The following is a 14,510-nucleotide window of genomic DNA, read 5'->3' on the forward strand; positions in this document are numbered from 1 at the left end:
CTGCATAAGTGGGGTATGACAGACAGCCCTGCTTGCAACTGAGGATATCCAGACCAGACCATCCCACACATCGTGAATGACTGCCCACTGAGGGTTTTCCCTGGGGGCATCAAAGCCATCCACCCAGTAACTGACTGATGCTGTCCTGGCCTGGATGTCTACCCTTGATCTACAACTTTAGGCTGTGCACGCCATACGCAAGAAGAAGAAGAAGATTTTTTAAACAATGACTTTATTTCCAATACTACGTTTATTTTTCAGTCAGTTTTCAGTCAGTGACCCAATCTTTTATCCTAGAAAGTTTCCAAAACTGTTTCTATTCTTTAAAGTCCAAATTTTACTGCATGTGTCCCAACTTGCACCAAGTCCCAAACTCACATCAACCCTACATTAAAAGGGTTCTAAAAGTCTTTGTTTGTTGGACACACACTACTAAACAAAGAACAAAGAACATTTACTCTACCACCAAAAGACTTACAATCAGCAGCTGTGAAGTTAGGTAACGAATCATAACTTTTTTCACTATTCATGATATCCTAAAAGGGAAAAGAAAAATATATTTTTTTAATTGGGTTCTGTTGACAGCTGTATTACAGTCCGAAACTGTAGAGATCTTGTTCCTGAATTATACAACTACTGGTATAAAATCAGCTAACTCACAAGGATTGGCACCCTTAGCAATTTACCAGGTTTAGAATCATTTGTTGAGGTGCTCTTGCTAATCCCACAGATTATATTTATAATCCAAGCCTCTCTTCCTGCACCCATTATTAGCACCAATAGTCATAACTGAGACTTAACAAAAAGCCATTAATGACATTTTATTTACCTTAATTTCAGAACTTGTTTCTATGGAGTACTGTATTATGGGCCTGTCCTACTTAGGCTATTGCAGGGGACTATGCAGTCGCCACATGGTCGGCAAATGTTCGCGGGTGGTTGCCGGGGAGTCGCCTTCATGGTAGTGAGGAGTTCCTGCATTCTGGGAACTAGTCGCGGCCTCATTATGGTCGCCGTAAAATTTTCAACATGTTGAAAAATTAGCCGCGACTAAAATGAAGCCGACATTGAGAGTAGTGAGAATTCTCGTGCCGTAGATGGGTCACCAGGAGGTCCTCGTGGGTTTTCAGGAGGTCGAAGGTTCTCTTAACATAGAAACATAGAAACATAGAAATTAGGTGCAGGAGTAGGCCATTCGGCCCTTCGAGCCTGCACCACCATTCAATATGATCATGGCTGATCATCCAACTCAGTATCCCGTACCTGCCTTCTCTCCATACCCTCTGATCCCCTTAGCCACAAGAGCCACATCTAACTCCCTCTTAAATATAGCCAATGAACTGGCCTCGACTACCCTCTGTGGCAGGGAGTTCCAGAGATTCACCACTCTCTGTGTGAAAAAAGTTCTTCTCATCTCGGTTTTAAAGGATTTCCCCCTTATCCTTAAGCTGTGACCCCTTGTCCTGGACTTCCCCAACATCGGGAGCAATCTTCCTGCGTCTAGCCTGTCCAACCCCTTAAGAATTTTGTAAGTTTCTATAAGATCCCCTCTCAATCACCTAAATTCTAGAGAGTATAAACCAAGTCTATCCAGTCTTTCTTCATAAGACAGTCCTGACATCCCAGGAATCAGTCTGGTGAACCTTCTCTGCACTCCCTCTATGGCAATAATGTCCTTCCTCAGATTTGGAGACCAAAACTGTACGCAATACTCCAGGTGTGGTCTCACCAAGACCCTGTACAACTGCAGTAGAACCTCCCTGCTCCTATACTCAAATCCTTTTGCTATGAAAGCTAACATACCATTCGCTTTCTTCACTGCCTGCTGCACCTGCATGCCCACTTTCAATGACTGGTGTACCATGACACCCAGGTCTCGCTGCATCTCCCTTTTCCTAGTCGGCCACCATTTAGATAATAGTCTGCTTTCCTGTTTTTGCCACCAAAATGGATAACCTCACATTTATCCACATTATACTGCATCTGCCAAACATTTGCCCACTCACCCAGCCTATCCAAGTCACCTTGCAGTCTCCTAGCATCCTCCTCACAGCTAACACTGCCCCCCAGCTTAGTGTCATCTCTTAGGTTCTCATAGGTTGTAGCCGGTGCTGACAGGTGAATTTAATTGGCTCATTGGTAAAAAAACATAAGCAGTAGTTTTCAGAACCAAGGATGTCCGCCGAGCTTTACAGCCGTGTATCTCTGGTTTCTTAAACGTTGTCTCCACTCCTTCTCCCCCCCTCTTTTAAAGGACTTACCGTACATTGTGATTTTTAGCTTCTTAATTACAGCACCAACCTTCCTGTTAATTGCGGTGTGTGTATGTATCACATCGGCTTTGCACCGTGTCAATTTCACTCGGGGGTGTGTGTGTGTGCGCGCGCGTGTGTGTGTGTGTGTGTCTGTGTGTCTGCACGCGCGTCTGTGTTCCAATCTGATAGTGGCCATTCCAGTTGCCGCTTTTTAAGGGAACTGCCGGCAACTTAACAATCATCGGCAGTCACCTAAAAAATCGCCTAAGTGGGACAGCTCCATTAGGAAGTAATTGAAATCAGATTTTTTTTTAAAAGGGAGGGGGCAATCATCAGATTTATAACATTAGATCAAGGGGGGTGGGATAGCTCGCATGCACCATAAACACCAGCATGAATGTGTGGTGAAATGGTCCATTTTTATGCTCTGCATTCCATGCAGAAGATAGAACACAGAAGAAGCCATTCAACTCATTCACCCCTTTACTAATGCCATCCAACTAATCCCATTTGGTTAGAAGTCTGGGCTCCAATGGATGAAAGCAATAGAATCTTAAAGGAAGATAGACACAAAAACCTGGAGTAACTCAGCGGGTCAGACAGGATCTCTGGAGAAAAGGAATGGGTGATGTTTCCGGTCGAGACCCTTTTTTAGTCTGAAGAAAAGGAATAGGTGATGTTTCGGGTCGAGACCCTTCTTCAGTCTGAAGAAGGGTCTTGACCCAAAACATCACCAATTCCTTTTCTCCAGAGACGCTGTCTAACCCGCTGAGTTACTCCAGATTTTTGTGTCTATCTTTGGTTTAAACCAGCATCTGTGTTTCCTTCCAACACACAGGATGCAGGCTTGCATCAATAAAAGAACACCCATAACCAAATGAAAAATAACACCTCAGATTTCCATGAGTGTGCATAATATTGCATGTTAAGACTTCTGCATGACAGTTTGAAGTTAATGAATTATTAAACTCACCTCCATAATTCCTATATAATAGGAAAAGGGTGTGACCCGCAATCCCTTCACCATGATGTCAGATAAATGGTATGGATACAACATGAGATGTTCTCTGCTATACTTAAATAGCTCTTCATAGTATTTGCGTTCATCTTTCTTGATGCATCTAACTGGTGACAGGGGGAGGTTGAAATTAAAAGAGAATAATCAGGAAAGCAGACAAATTAAAACCCACCACAACAACAGAGCAAAACATTGAGGCACATCAAATTTTATCAATTTTTAACAGAACAAAAGCAAAGTACTGTGAATGCTGGAAATCTAAATTAAATAAAGAAAATAGTAGGCAGAGCTGACGAAAAGATTCAGTTCCATGTCTCAAAACTGAGGTTCAAAGAGTAGGTTTTAAGGAGTATTTAGAGGAGAGAGATGCAGAAGTTTTCAAAAGTGAATTCCAGTTAAGATCTCAGATAGCTGGGGAAATTAAGATGCACATTCCATGAGTTTATTGTGGATATGATCTTTTGACAAAATAATTTTAGACAGTTTTTCCAAACCAACATGTTTTAAGTAAAGAAAATCTAGCCATTAAAATTGTAAGCAATCTGATTTTCTTAAATATTTGGATTTAAGAAAGAATGTCAAGAATGTTTCATTATTCAATAATATACAATTCTAGAACATTGGGTAAGATTTGAGGATTTAAAGCTTCCCCTTTTCCTTGAAGGGCTCGAAACTGAAGCATGTACAATTTTAAATAATGAAGGTCAGACTTTGCATAAATCATTGTTCTGCTTACCCAAATTAGTTCTATATCGCAGCTGATTGCGGATGCTATAAAGCAGAACCTGTTTCTCATACTCGCGCTGAGAGTTCCCGAGACTCTGCAAAAGATCACAGCTTTTTGTAATTATCAGAGTTCTTAAAAGTATTAGCACCAGTGGCGCAAATTTATCTTGAGTTGCAAAAATAGATCACAATTAAGAGTGTGTTCTTTTTACATAAAATCACCAGATAATGTTTCGTCATGTTCATCAAAAGCTTAATATTGGTCAGAAAATTGTGAACTTTCCTTTCCTTCAAGTACGCCATAGGATTATTTAGTCAATCTATGATGGGGCCTTGGCTCAACAAATATCATCTTGGAATGTGATGTGCTACTGCCTGAACTAGAGATTTAAAACAGATTTAAGGAGATCTTGTCACCCAATATTTCCTCCAACTCTTGCTCAATGGTAACAAAACCAAGAAACTATACTTTAACTTCAGAAAGGGGAAGTCGAGACCACATGTCAGCTTTCATTGAAGGGTTGGCAGCGGAGAAAGTTAGCAGCTTCAAATTCCGGGACACTAACATCTCAGTTGACCTATCCTGGGCCCAGCAAATAAATGTAATTATGAACAAGGCATGCAAGCGTCTCTACAGAAGCCGAAGGTCCCACACCACCAGGTTCAGAAACAGCTACTTTCCTACAACCATCAGATTGTTGAACTGATCTGCATAAACATAATCCTACCTCAGCAGCGGAGCACAACAGGTCACTACTTGGACTACCGTGGACTTGATAAAATTTACATTGTACTCTCGATCCATCCACACACAATACCAGTTTTATTTATAATGTAATTTAAACAAAACTGTCTTCCAAGAGAAGCAGAATATTGGATGTCTCAAGGTTTTGGATCATATTCGAGAAACTTGAAACGTGGCCCTTCCTGGGTTATGACAGGATTCTGTTCAAGAGAACTGTTCCCAAGTCATAAATGCGGCCACATGGCAATATATTTAAATAAAAACATTGGCAATACAAAGTTTGAACAAGGGCGCTTATCTCAACCATTCAGATTTCTCTGCAAGATGCAATGAAATTGCCACAAGCCGAGTTCCTGCACACAAGATGTGTGCAACAACCGGCAAATCCATCCCACTGGTCTCCCAAACATTCACTTATATATATGGCCTGTCCATAAGTCTTAACACTCATAACCTGAGAGGGACCTGTACTGAATCAAGGTTAACACATGTCCTGGTCTAAAGGTAGGGGTATTTTTAGAGGTCCCATCTTTCAGATGATATCTTTCAAGGCTTTGCTGGGTGTCATCTATATAATTAAAAGTGTCATCTTGACCACTTCCTGTCTGCGCTGAATATTGATTTTAGAAAAAATGCTACCATATATCGCTATGATTTTTGGCCATCTTACTCACAGTCCTCCTCCACTGAGGAGGCCCCAGGATTTTTCCCATCGATGAAAAATAAAAAAAGTTATGAGTGTTTAAAAAACCCTGAGATCAGCTGATTGGTCCTCTCGCCTGTCAATCACCGCGATGAAGGTAATGCCCTTCCTGGGGGGGGGGGGGGGGGGGGGGGGGGGGGGCGAGGCAGGACTATAAAACCCCGGATGCCTGGATGTGTCAGTCACTGTGTGCAAGATCGCAAGGGAGAGGCCATGACTGTCATTCTCAGCTGTGAATTGTGAGTCTGCAATGTCCTTGCAATAAATGATTTATTAACCATATAACCATATAACAATTACAGCACGGAAACAGGCCATCTCAGCCCTACAAGTCCGTGCCGAACAACTTTTTTCCCTTAGTCCCACCTGACAATGCAATGAGTTGTTTGGCAATTTGGTGGCCTGCACCCTGTCAGGATAGGAATTTCAAGGAATAGCCGTGAGTGAGCTGCCAGCCAAACAGCCCTGAGCTGCCAGCCCACCAAGCCTCAGTGACTGAGCTGCCAGCCCAAGAATTCATTCGCCTACAATGTCCATACTAGCCCTCTGGAAACTAGTCCCTTTGGCCCACTACACCCATACTAGCACTCCAAAAAGCCACCCCCCCCCCCCCCCCCCCCCACCCCCCCCCCCACTGGCCACCAATATTGGAATTGGTGGAGACGTGGAATATTGCGTTCGGGGACCAGCCCTCCCGTGTGAACATGGGACCCAACAGGTCCCACTTAGTCTGGTATTAAATAGATGCAAAACACCTGCAGCATAATTTCAAAGGAAGAACATTGAACAGCATAGCACAGTAACAGGAACAAATCTGTCTGAATACGATGCCAAGATAAACTAATCTCATTTGCCTGCACATTATCCACAACTCTCCACTCTCTATATATTCACATACTGATTTAAAAGCCTCTTCAATGCCACTATAATTTCACTCTCCACCACCATCCATGGCAGCATGTTCCACAATCCACCCTCTGTGAAAGAAAACGTATCCAGTACATCTGCTTTCAATGCTATGCCCTCTAGCTTTTGATATTTCCAGTCTGGGAAAAATGTTCTGACTGCCTACCCTATCTACACATATAATCATAACTTTATATACTTCTTATTGGGTCTCCTGGCAACCTGCATTTCAGAGAAAATCCAAGTTTGTCCGAACTCTCCTCATATCTTATACCCTCTAATCCATGCATCATTCTGGTATATCTTTGATGCACCCTCTCCAAAGCCACCACATCATTCCGATAAAGGGGCAACCAGAACTGAACACAACACTCCAAATGTGGCTACCTGATTTTTATAGTGGACTAGACCAAGTGGGACCCGTTAGGCCCTGGCCCCAAAGCAATAATCCACCATTCACCCGTTCCCCCAACGTCACCCTTTCCCGCAACGCAATATTCCACCATTCACCCATAGCCTTAGTGCAAAACCTCACACTTGCTCAGATTAAACTCCATATGCCATTTATGTAACTGATCTACATAGGTTTACTTTGGCAGCCTTCCTCACAGTCCATGATTCTAGCAATCTTGATGTCATCTGTAAAACCATACTAACCATCTACAGTTGCATCCAAGTAATTTATATATATTACAACAAGCAATGTCCCAGCACAGACCCCTATCGACACATACAATCATAACTTTATATATTTCATGTACTCCACTGGTCACAGTCCTCCAGCCTGAATAACACCCTTCCACCATAATCCTCTGTCTTCTTTCAGTAAGCCAGTTCTGAGTCCATATAACCAAGTCACTATGAATCATGGATATTTTTCTCTTCAGTCCTGGCTAATATTTACTCCTCACCCCTTATCATAAATCAGGAACCAAGAAGTTCAGCAGATGGATGAAGAGCAGGCTACTGTACTGGTAAACATTTTTTAAGAACACCAAATTTAAGAGTAGCAGACACCACTGAATTAAATGGAAAAGTGGGCAGCAATGAACTACACAAAAAAAAGTTATAATACAAATCAATTAACTCATACTGCAGAAAGTGCATCAACAAATCAATAAATTAAATGGTGGAAGGGCCAATGATAAAGGCATAAATAAATGCATCAGGAACAAGTCGAATAATTCAGCAATGGACAGGGCATTAAATTTACAGAGCAGCAAATAACAGTGAGCTAACAAATTCATGGAGCACCAGGCACAGCAACAACTCATAAGATTAACGGGGAAAGCAATCATAAATCAACTTAATGACATTGCAGGCACACCAACAAATAAATAAGCTAGCAGAGCAGAATTAATAAATTCATAACCAGCATGCCAGATCAATAAATGAAGCAACGCAGCAGGGAATTAATAAATTCATAAAGCACTGCATATAATAAAACAATAAATTAAGAATACAGCAGACACAACTATAAAATTAATAAGTTAACAAGTAGCAAACAATGAATTAATGCAAGATCAGATACCAGTCAGTTATTGAGGAATTGGGGATTGGGCTGAGGTTAGAAATGTTACGAGTTTACGTGTTGGAAGTTGCAGATTGCCATTCAGATGCTGTGAGAAACACTTCATCAGACAGTATCAGGGAAATAGTATGTTAGATGAATTTGCACTCTCACCCCAATCAGAAGGTTGTGGGATTGGTAGATTTAAGCATAAAACTTCAGAAAATGCTGCTCCATCTGAAATGCAATATTTTGGATTGTAATCCAATTAGAGGATCTCACGAGACTACTTCACTAATAGCATTGGCAAGTCTGCCCCAAACTGCATCCCGGTAATTGGTTAGTTAGCTTATTTATTGTCACATGTACAGAGATATAGTGAAATGCTTGTTCTGCTTGTTATCTGGTCAAATCATACTGTACATGATGAGTACGATAGATTCTCATTCTGGAGCAGCACCGAGTCACTACATTCTGGCATAAGCAGAGCTGCAATTTCCAAAAACCACAGCTCAAAGTAAGCCCATGAGAGGGAAAGTTTGGAGAGCTCATTGTGCTAAACAACCCACCCACTTCAAGAATTGGGCTTTTAATATGTGACAAACAGTTCAGTGAAAATACCACACCATGCTTTGAGTGGATGGTGTACAAATTCCTGTTAAATTATGTCAGCTTTTAGTTAACCTGCTCCACAATACAATCTGCAAAAAGGAATTGTAAAACAGTGATCACAGGATGTTTTCAATGGTCAACCAGAAATATTCTTCAGAAGGGTCTCAATCATGCTAGTTTCCTTGGCCTGCCTCTGCCTCATGATGATCACTTGTTGATAACACTTGTTGCTTGAGCGCTAGAGATGTATGGTCCTGCTCACCAGAAATAAGGCTGCCATATTCTGTTGCTGCCTCTTGCTAAAGACATGGTTTTAAAAACTGGCCTTTTGTAACCAAGCACTCTCTACATACCCCTAACAGACACCCAGATACTTGCTTCTGGTTTGGGAAAATATCTCATCTGTGAAACTAAAAAAGTGTTTGAGCAAGTTACAGCAGGCAAGTTACCATGAACACACACAATTCTGGTTATTTATAATTCAACCATAAGATGTTTTTTTTGTACCGGAAGTAGAAGTGAAGTGCAACTGCATTATGGAGCTTATATGGAGGTGCTCCTCAATGTATCTTTGAAATTCGTCATATTATGGTGGTGTCAGACAATCCAGCAGGAATTGCATCCAAATACCCGTTTTGAGTAGGAGGTAGATGAACTTCTTGGTACTAATGCAAAAATGAAACTTAATCCTCCTGATATGCAAAAGGTCAGCTCCTTCCTATTTAGTAACATTGAAAATTGTTGAAACAAAAATACAGAAATGCAAAAATGAGCACAATCGCTGGGGTTGATCATACTATGTGTCATTGAATTTGTAAAGGCCATAGAACTGGAAAAATACAACTTTAAATGTCCGTGCCAAATGGGTTTGTCATAAAATACTAGCTTGTCTTTGTTATACATAAGTACAATAAAGACATCAAAACCTGTATTATGAAGCTCTTCGCAAACAGAAATCTCAACTGTGAATTTTTACCTGAGCCTGCTCTCGAGTTCATAAGTCAACTTATGAAAGTGTTCATACTTCTGAATTAGCCATTTAAAATGCATGATAAAATGGAAATTCCATAACCACATTTTTTTTTTTTTTTTAATCACTTTCACTGGAAAAATATTCCAGAACTAGGAATCGGAAATATATTTGAATCAATTTCCTTGCCAAGATACTTCTCAATTGTGAAGAATTTCCTAACAGATATTCTGGCCAGCACAAGGCTGAAAGAAAATGTTAATGACTTCAGGATGCTCCTAAGAAGCCACTGAAATACTGTACAACTGCAGTTGTTACAAATGTGGATTTGCAGTAGTCAATTTGTACAGAGGAAATTTCCGCTAACAGCGATAAGAGCCAGAAATGTATTATTGCTGTTGATTATGAAATCAATTATTGGAGAACCCCCGTTCTTTAAAATAGCTCTGTTGAACTTGTAACAATCGCCCCAGGACAGCACATGAATAATACTCAACACAATAACACAAATATTTACTCTTCAAAATATAATTTTTCTTTCAAAGAAAGCAAGCAATTAACATCGCATCTGAATGGTAATTCCATTCTGTACATCTTGTTCTATCTTAACTTTCCATTCCAATCTTGGCTCAAAAATACTGCAATACAAAGTACTGCACAATAACCACAAATATTCATGGTATCCTTCTTACTTCTCCAATAACTTTTTTTAAATTACAAAAACACAACAAATACAAATGAAAATATATTCAGAGGCAATAAAGTGCATGCTAGAAATTAGAAAGAACCAGAAAATGCTGGAAATATTTGATTCTAATGAAAAAATGAAATAATGAACCAATCCATTGGGAGACAGAAGTGTACTCAAATTCTATGCATTAGGCCATTGGGGCTCCTATGAGCAAAGTAAGAATTTAAAAAATGTAATTAATAATAGGATTAATGTAATATAGTATTAGTATAAACGAGAAAACGTTTTGTTGGGGAAACTTTTTTTTAATCTCTTACCTCGGCAGAGGTGCAATTTATTTTCAGTATCGAATCTCTGCCCACACTACGGCTAACATAGAGGAGTTAGCGGCCTTTGCTGGAGACCGACTTCGGGAGTTTGCGGACTTACCATCGTGGAGCTCCCGATCCTTGTCGGGGATCGACCTCGAAGCTCCAACCGCGGGAGCTTGCGGACTTTAACATCGTGGAGCTCGCAGTCCCTGGTTAGTGAGCAACTTCGGGACCTCCAGCCGCAGGAGCTTCGACCGCTCCGACGCGGGGGGCTTTGACCGCCGGCTGCGGGAACTTCGATCGCCCCGACTGTGGATGGTTCGACTGCCCCGACCGCGGGAGAATAAGGAGGAAGCAGATTGGACTTCATTGCCTTCCATCACAGTGAGGAATGTGGGAATCCACTGTGGTGAATGTTTATGTTAACTTTTATGTAGTTGTGTGCCTTGTTACTTTTTGCTTCACTGTACCTTAATTGGTACATGTGACAATAAACTGATCTTTGAATCTTTGAAAAAGCTGGAGTAACTCAGCGGGACAGGCAGCATCTCTGGAGAGAAGGAATGCGTGACGTTTTGGGTTGCGACCCTTCTTCAGACTGGTTAGGGATAAGAGAAACTAGAGATATAGATGGTGATGTGGAGAGATAAAGAACAATGAATGAAAGATATGCAAAAAAGTAACGATGATAAAGGAAACAGACCATTGTAAGCTGTTTGTCGGATAAAAATGAGAAGCTGGTGCGACTTGGGTGGGGAGGGATAGAGAGAGAGGGAATGCCAGGGTTACCTGAAGTGAGAGAAATCAATATTCATATTACTGGGCTGCAAGCTGCCCATGCGATGTATGAGATGCTGTTCCTCCAATTTACGTTTAGCCTCACTCTGACAATGGAAGAGACCGAGGTCAGAAAGGTCTGCGTAGTAATGGGAAGGAGAATTAAAGTGTCCATCAACCGGGAGATCAGGTTGGATCACGCGGGGTGAGCGAAGGTGTTCTGTGAAACGATCGCCCAATCTGCATTTGGTCTCGCCGATGTATAAGAGTCCACATCTTGAACAACGGATACAGTAGATGAGGTTGGACGAGGTGCAAGTGAACCTCTGCCTAACCTGAAAGGACTGTCGGGGTCCCTGGACAGTCGAGGGAGGAGGAAAAGCGACAGGTGTTGCATCTTCTGCAGTAGCAGGGGAAGGTACCTAGGGAGGGAGTGGTTTGGGTGGGAAGGGATGAGTTAACCAGAGAGTTGCGGGTCGAATGGTCTCTGCGGGAAGGCAGAATGGTGTGGAAATGAGAAAATGTGGCTCCCGTTGGAGGTGGTGGAAATTTCGGAGGATTGTGTTGTAAATTATAATAAATTATTTTTAATGAGTGGTTGGTCAGCACAGACCAGGTGGGAAGAAGGGTCTGTTTCTGTGATGCATCACTGACTTTTACCAATACTTCATCAGCTTCTCATGCTGATATACACTAAAGACATTCGCTCTTCATTCCATGGGATGCCTAGATTTCTTCATTCTTTATTTATTAGACAATAGCTGCAGGAGTAGGCCATTCGGCCCTTCGAGCCAGCACCGCCATTCAATGTGATCATGGCTGATCATCCCCAATCAGTACCCCGTTCCTGCCTTCTCCCCATATCCCCTGCATCCGCTATTTTTAAGAGCCCTATCTAGCTCTCTCTTGAAAGCATCCAGAGAACCTGCCTCTACCGCCCTCTGAGGCAGAGAATTACATAGACTCACCACTGTGGTTTATTTATTATTTATTATCCATTCTAAATTTAGAGCAGTCCACAGATCAAACTTTATGTATGCACGCTATACTCACGGGATAACGGGTAATAGGCTAGTTAATTAAATCAATAGCTTTACCCAGTTAAAAAAAATCGAAAAGTTTAATCTAATGGAACAGCTCTGCTTTATAACATATTTAAATAATTTAGTGTGTTTTTCTCAAAAGGTACCACAAAAAAGTGATGCCTGTGGGATCACACTGTGCAGAAATTAGCTGGAAACCCTGGGATGATTGCTGCTTCTAAGATTTTGTGGTGCATAAACTGATTGATGGGATCTTTATGCATAGATGAACTGGCAGGTCCTCTTGGTATCTTGCTGTGCAAAAGTGGTCTGGCCAACTGCTTCTGGCATCTTCATCGTCATACAGCTTGAAAACAGGCCCAACCAGCCAACATGTCCCAGCTATACCAGTCACACCTACCTGTGTTTGGCCCATATCCCTCCAGACCTGTCCTATCCATGTACCTAACTGTTTCTTAAACGATGTGATAGTCCCTAGCCTCAACTACCTCCTCTGGCAGCTCGTTCCATACACCCACCACCCTTTGTCTGAAGAAGTTACCACTCAAATACCTATTAAATCTTTTTCTCTTCACTTTAAACCTACATTCTCTATTCCTTGGTTTCCCTATTCTGGGCAAGAGACTCTGTGTATCTATCCGATCTATTCCTCTCATGATTTTATACACCTCTCTCAGATCACCCCTCATCCCCCTGCACTCCAGTAGAGTCCCAGCCAACTCAGCCTCTCCCTAGAGCTCATACACTCAAATCCTGGCAACATCCTCGTAAATCTTCTCGGTACCTTTTCCAGCTTGACACCTTTCCTATAACATGGTGCCCAGAACTGAACACAATGTTGCCAGAAAAGGACAAGCTGGTTTTTAACAGTTACGCTGTACCAGTGGGCTCTTGCTCTGCATAAACAGGCATCCTGGCTTCCCTGGCCCCTTGTCGTGCACTAATGGGCACCCTGGCTCTTTCTGGGCTGTTGCCTTGCACCAATTGGCACGCTGGTCCTTCGGGCCTTACATGCAACAGTCATCCTGGCTGCTACTGGGCTCTCGCTATGCTCAGGGGAACCTTGACTTCCCTTGGACTGTTGCAGACAGGTACTCATGCTTCTCCTGGGCCCTTATCATGGATATAGCTCGTACTCTGTGCAGACAGGACCCCAAGCTCCTCCTGGGCTCTTGCCGTGTGCAGACATCGACACTCCATTTGGGCTCTTGCCATGCACAACACACAGACTTCTCCTGGTTTATTGCCACGCACTGACAGGCACCCTTGCCCCTGCTATGTGCATATAGGCAACACAACACGTCCTGATCTCCTGCCGAGTGCAAAAAGGCACCCGGGCTCCTCCTAAAGTTAGAGAATCATAGACCAATACTGCCTGGAAACAGCCCTTCAGCTAATCTTACCTTTGCCAACCAAGTTGACAAACAGTAAAGTTGACAAACAGTCCAATTAGCCAGCATTTACTTATAGCTCTCCAATCTCTTCCTACTCATATATTAGTCCGCATATCGTTTGAATTTAGTAATTATATCCACTTCTTTAGCTTCCTCTAACAGCTCATTTCCGATGTTGGGGAAGTCCAGAACAAGGGGTCACAGTTTAAGGACAAGGGGGGAGTCTTTTAGGACCGAGATGAGAAAAACTTTTTTCACACAGAGAGTGGTGAATCTGTGGAATTCTCTGCCACAGAAGGTAGTTGAGGCCAGTTCATTGGCTATATTTAAGAGGGAGTTAGATGTGGCCCTTGTGGCTAAAGGGATCAGGGGGTATGGAGAGGAGGCAGGTACGGGATACTGAGTTGGATGATCAGCCATGATCATATTGAATGGCGGTGCAGGCTCGAAGGGCCAAATGGCCTACTGCACCTATTTTCTATGTTTCTATGATACAGATTACACGCAGAGTGAAAACATTACCCCTCTCCCCCCCCCTCTAGTTTTAGAACCCACTACCCTGGGGAAAAACATTGTGAGTATTCACCATACCCATGCCCCTCAATGACATAATCTCTCGGCCTCGTATGCTCAAATGGATAAAGTCCCAGTTTATCCAACCTCTCACTATAACTCCAGCTCACATAACACAACGATCATCCTTCTGTGTTCAAGAAGGAACTGCAGATGCTGGAAGATCGAAGGTACACAAAAATGCTGGAGAAACTCAGCGGGTGCAGCAGCATCTATGTAAAATCATCCTTCTGGCCCCTTTCCTGAGCTCTTGTTCGGCACTGACAGGCAACCTGA

At 42.3% G+C, this 14,510-nt stretch overlaps 1 protein-coding gene across 2 annotated transcripts in view; it reads right to left on the minus strand.

The window, feature by feature from the left end:
* fam91a1 (family with sequence similarity 91 member A1) overlaps positions 1-14,510 on the minus strand; it is a 60,197-nt gene that overhangs the window by 45,246 nt on the left and 441 nt on the right. Inside the window, exons 2-4 of one of the 2 annotated variants that reach the window (XM_033019076.1) lie at positions 4,010-4,094; positions 3,229-3,380; positions 479-536 (exon numbers count right to left, since the gene is read on the minus strand). In XM_033019076.1, coding sequence (XP_032874967.1) covers positions 479-536; positions 3,229-3,380; positions 4,010-4,094 — 295 coding nt within the window. The remainder of the gene's footprint in view (positions 1-478; positions 537-3,228; positions 3,381-4,009; positions 4,095-14,510) is intronic. The other variant, XM_033019077.1, reaches the window with a different exon arrangement.

The sequence above is a fragment of the Amblyraja radiata genome, chromosome 4 (assembly GCF_010909765.2).
Source record: "Amblyraja radiata isolate CabotCenter1 chromosome 4, sAmbRad1.1.pri, whole genome shotgun sequence".
Taxonomy (NCBI): domain Eukaryota; kingdom Metazoa; phylum Chordata; class Chondrichthyes; order Rajiformes; family Rajidae; genus Amblyraja; species Amblyraja radiata.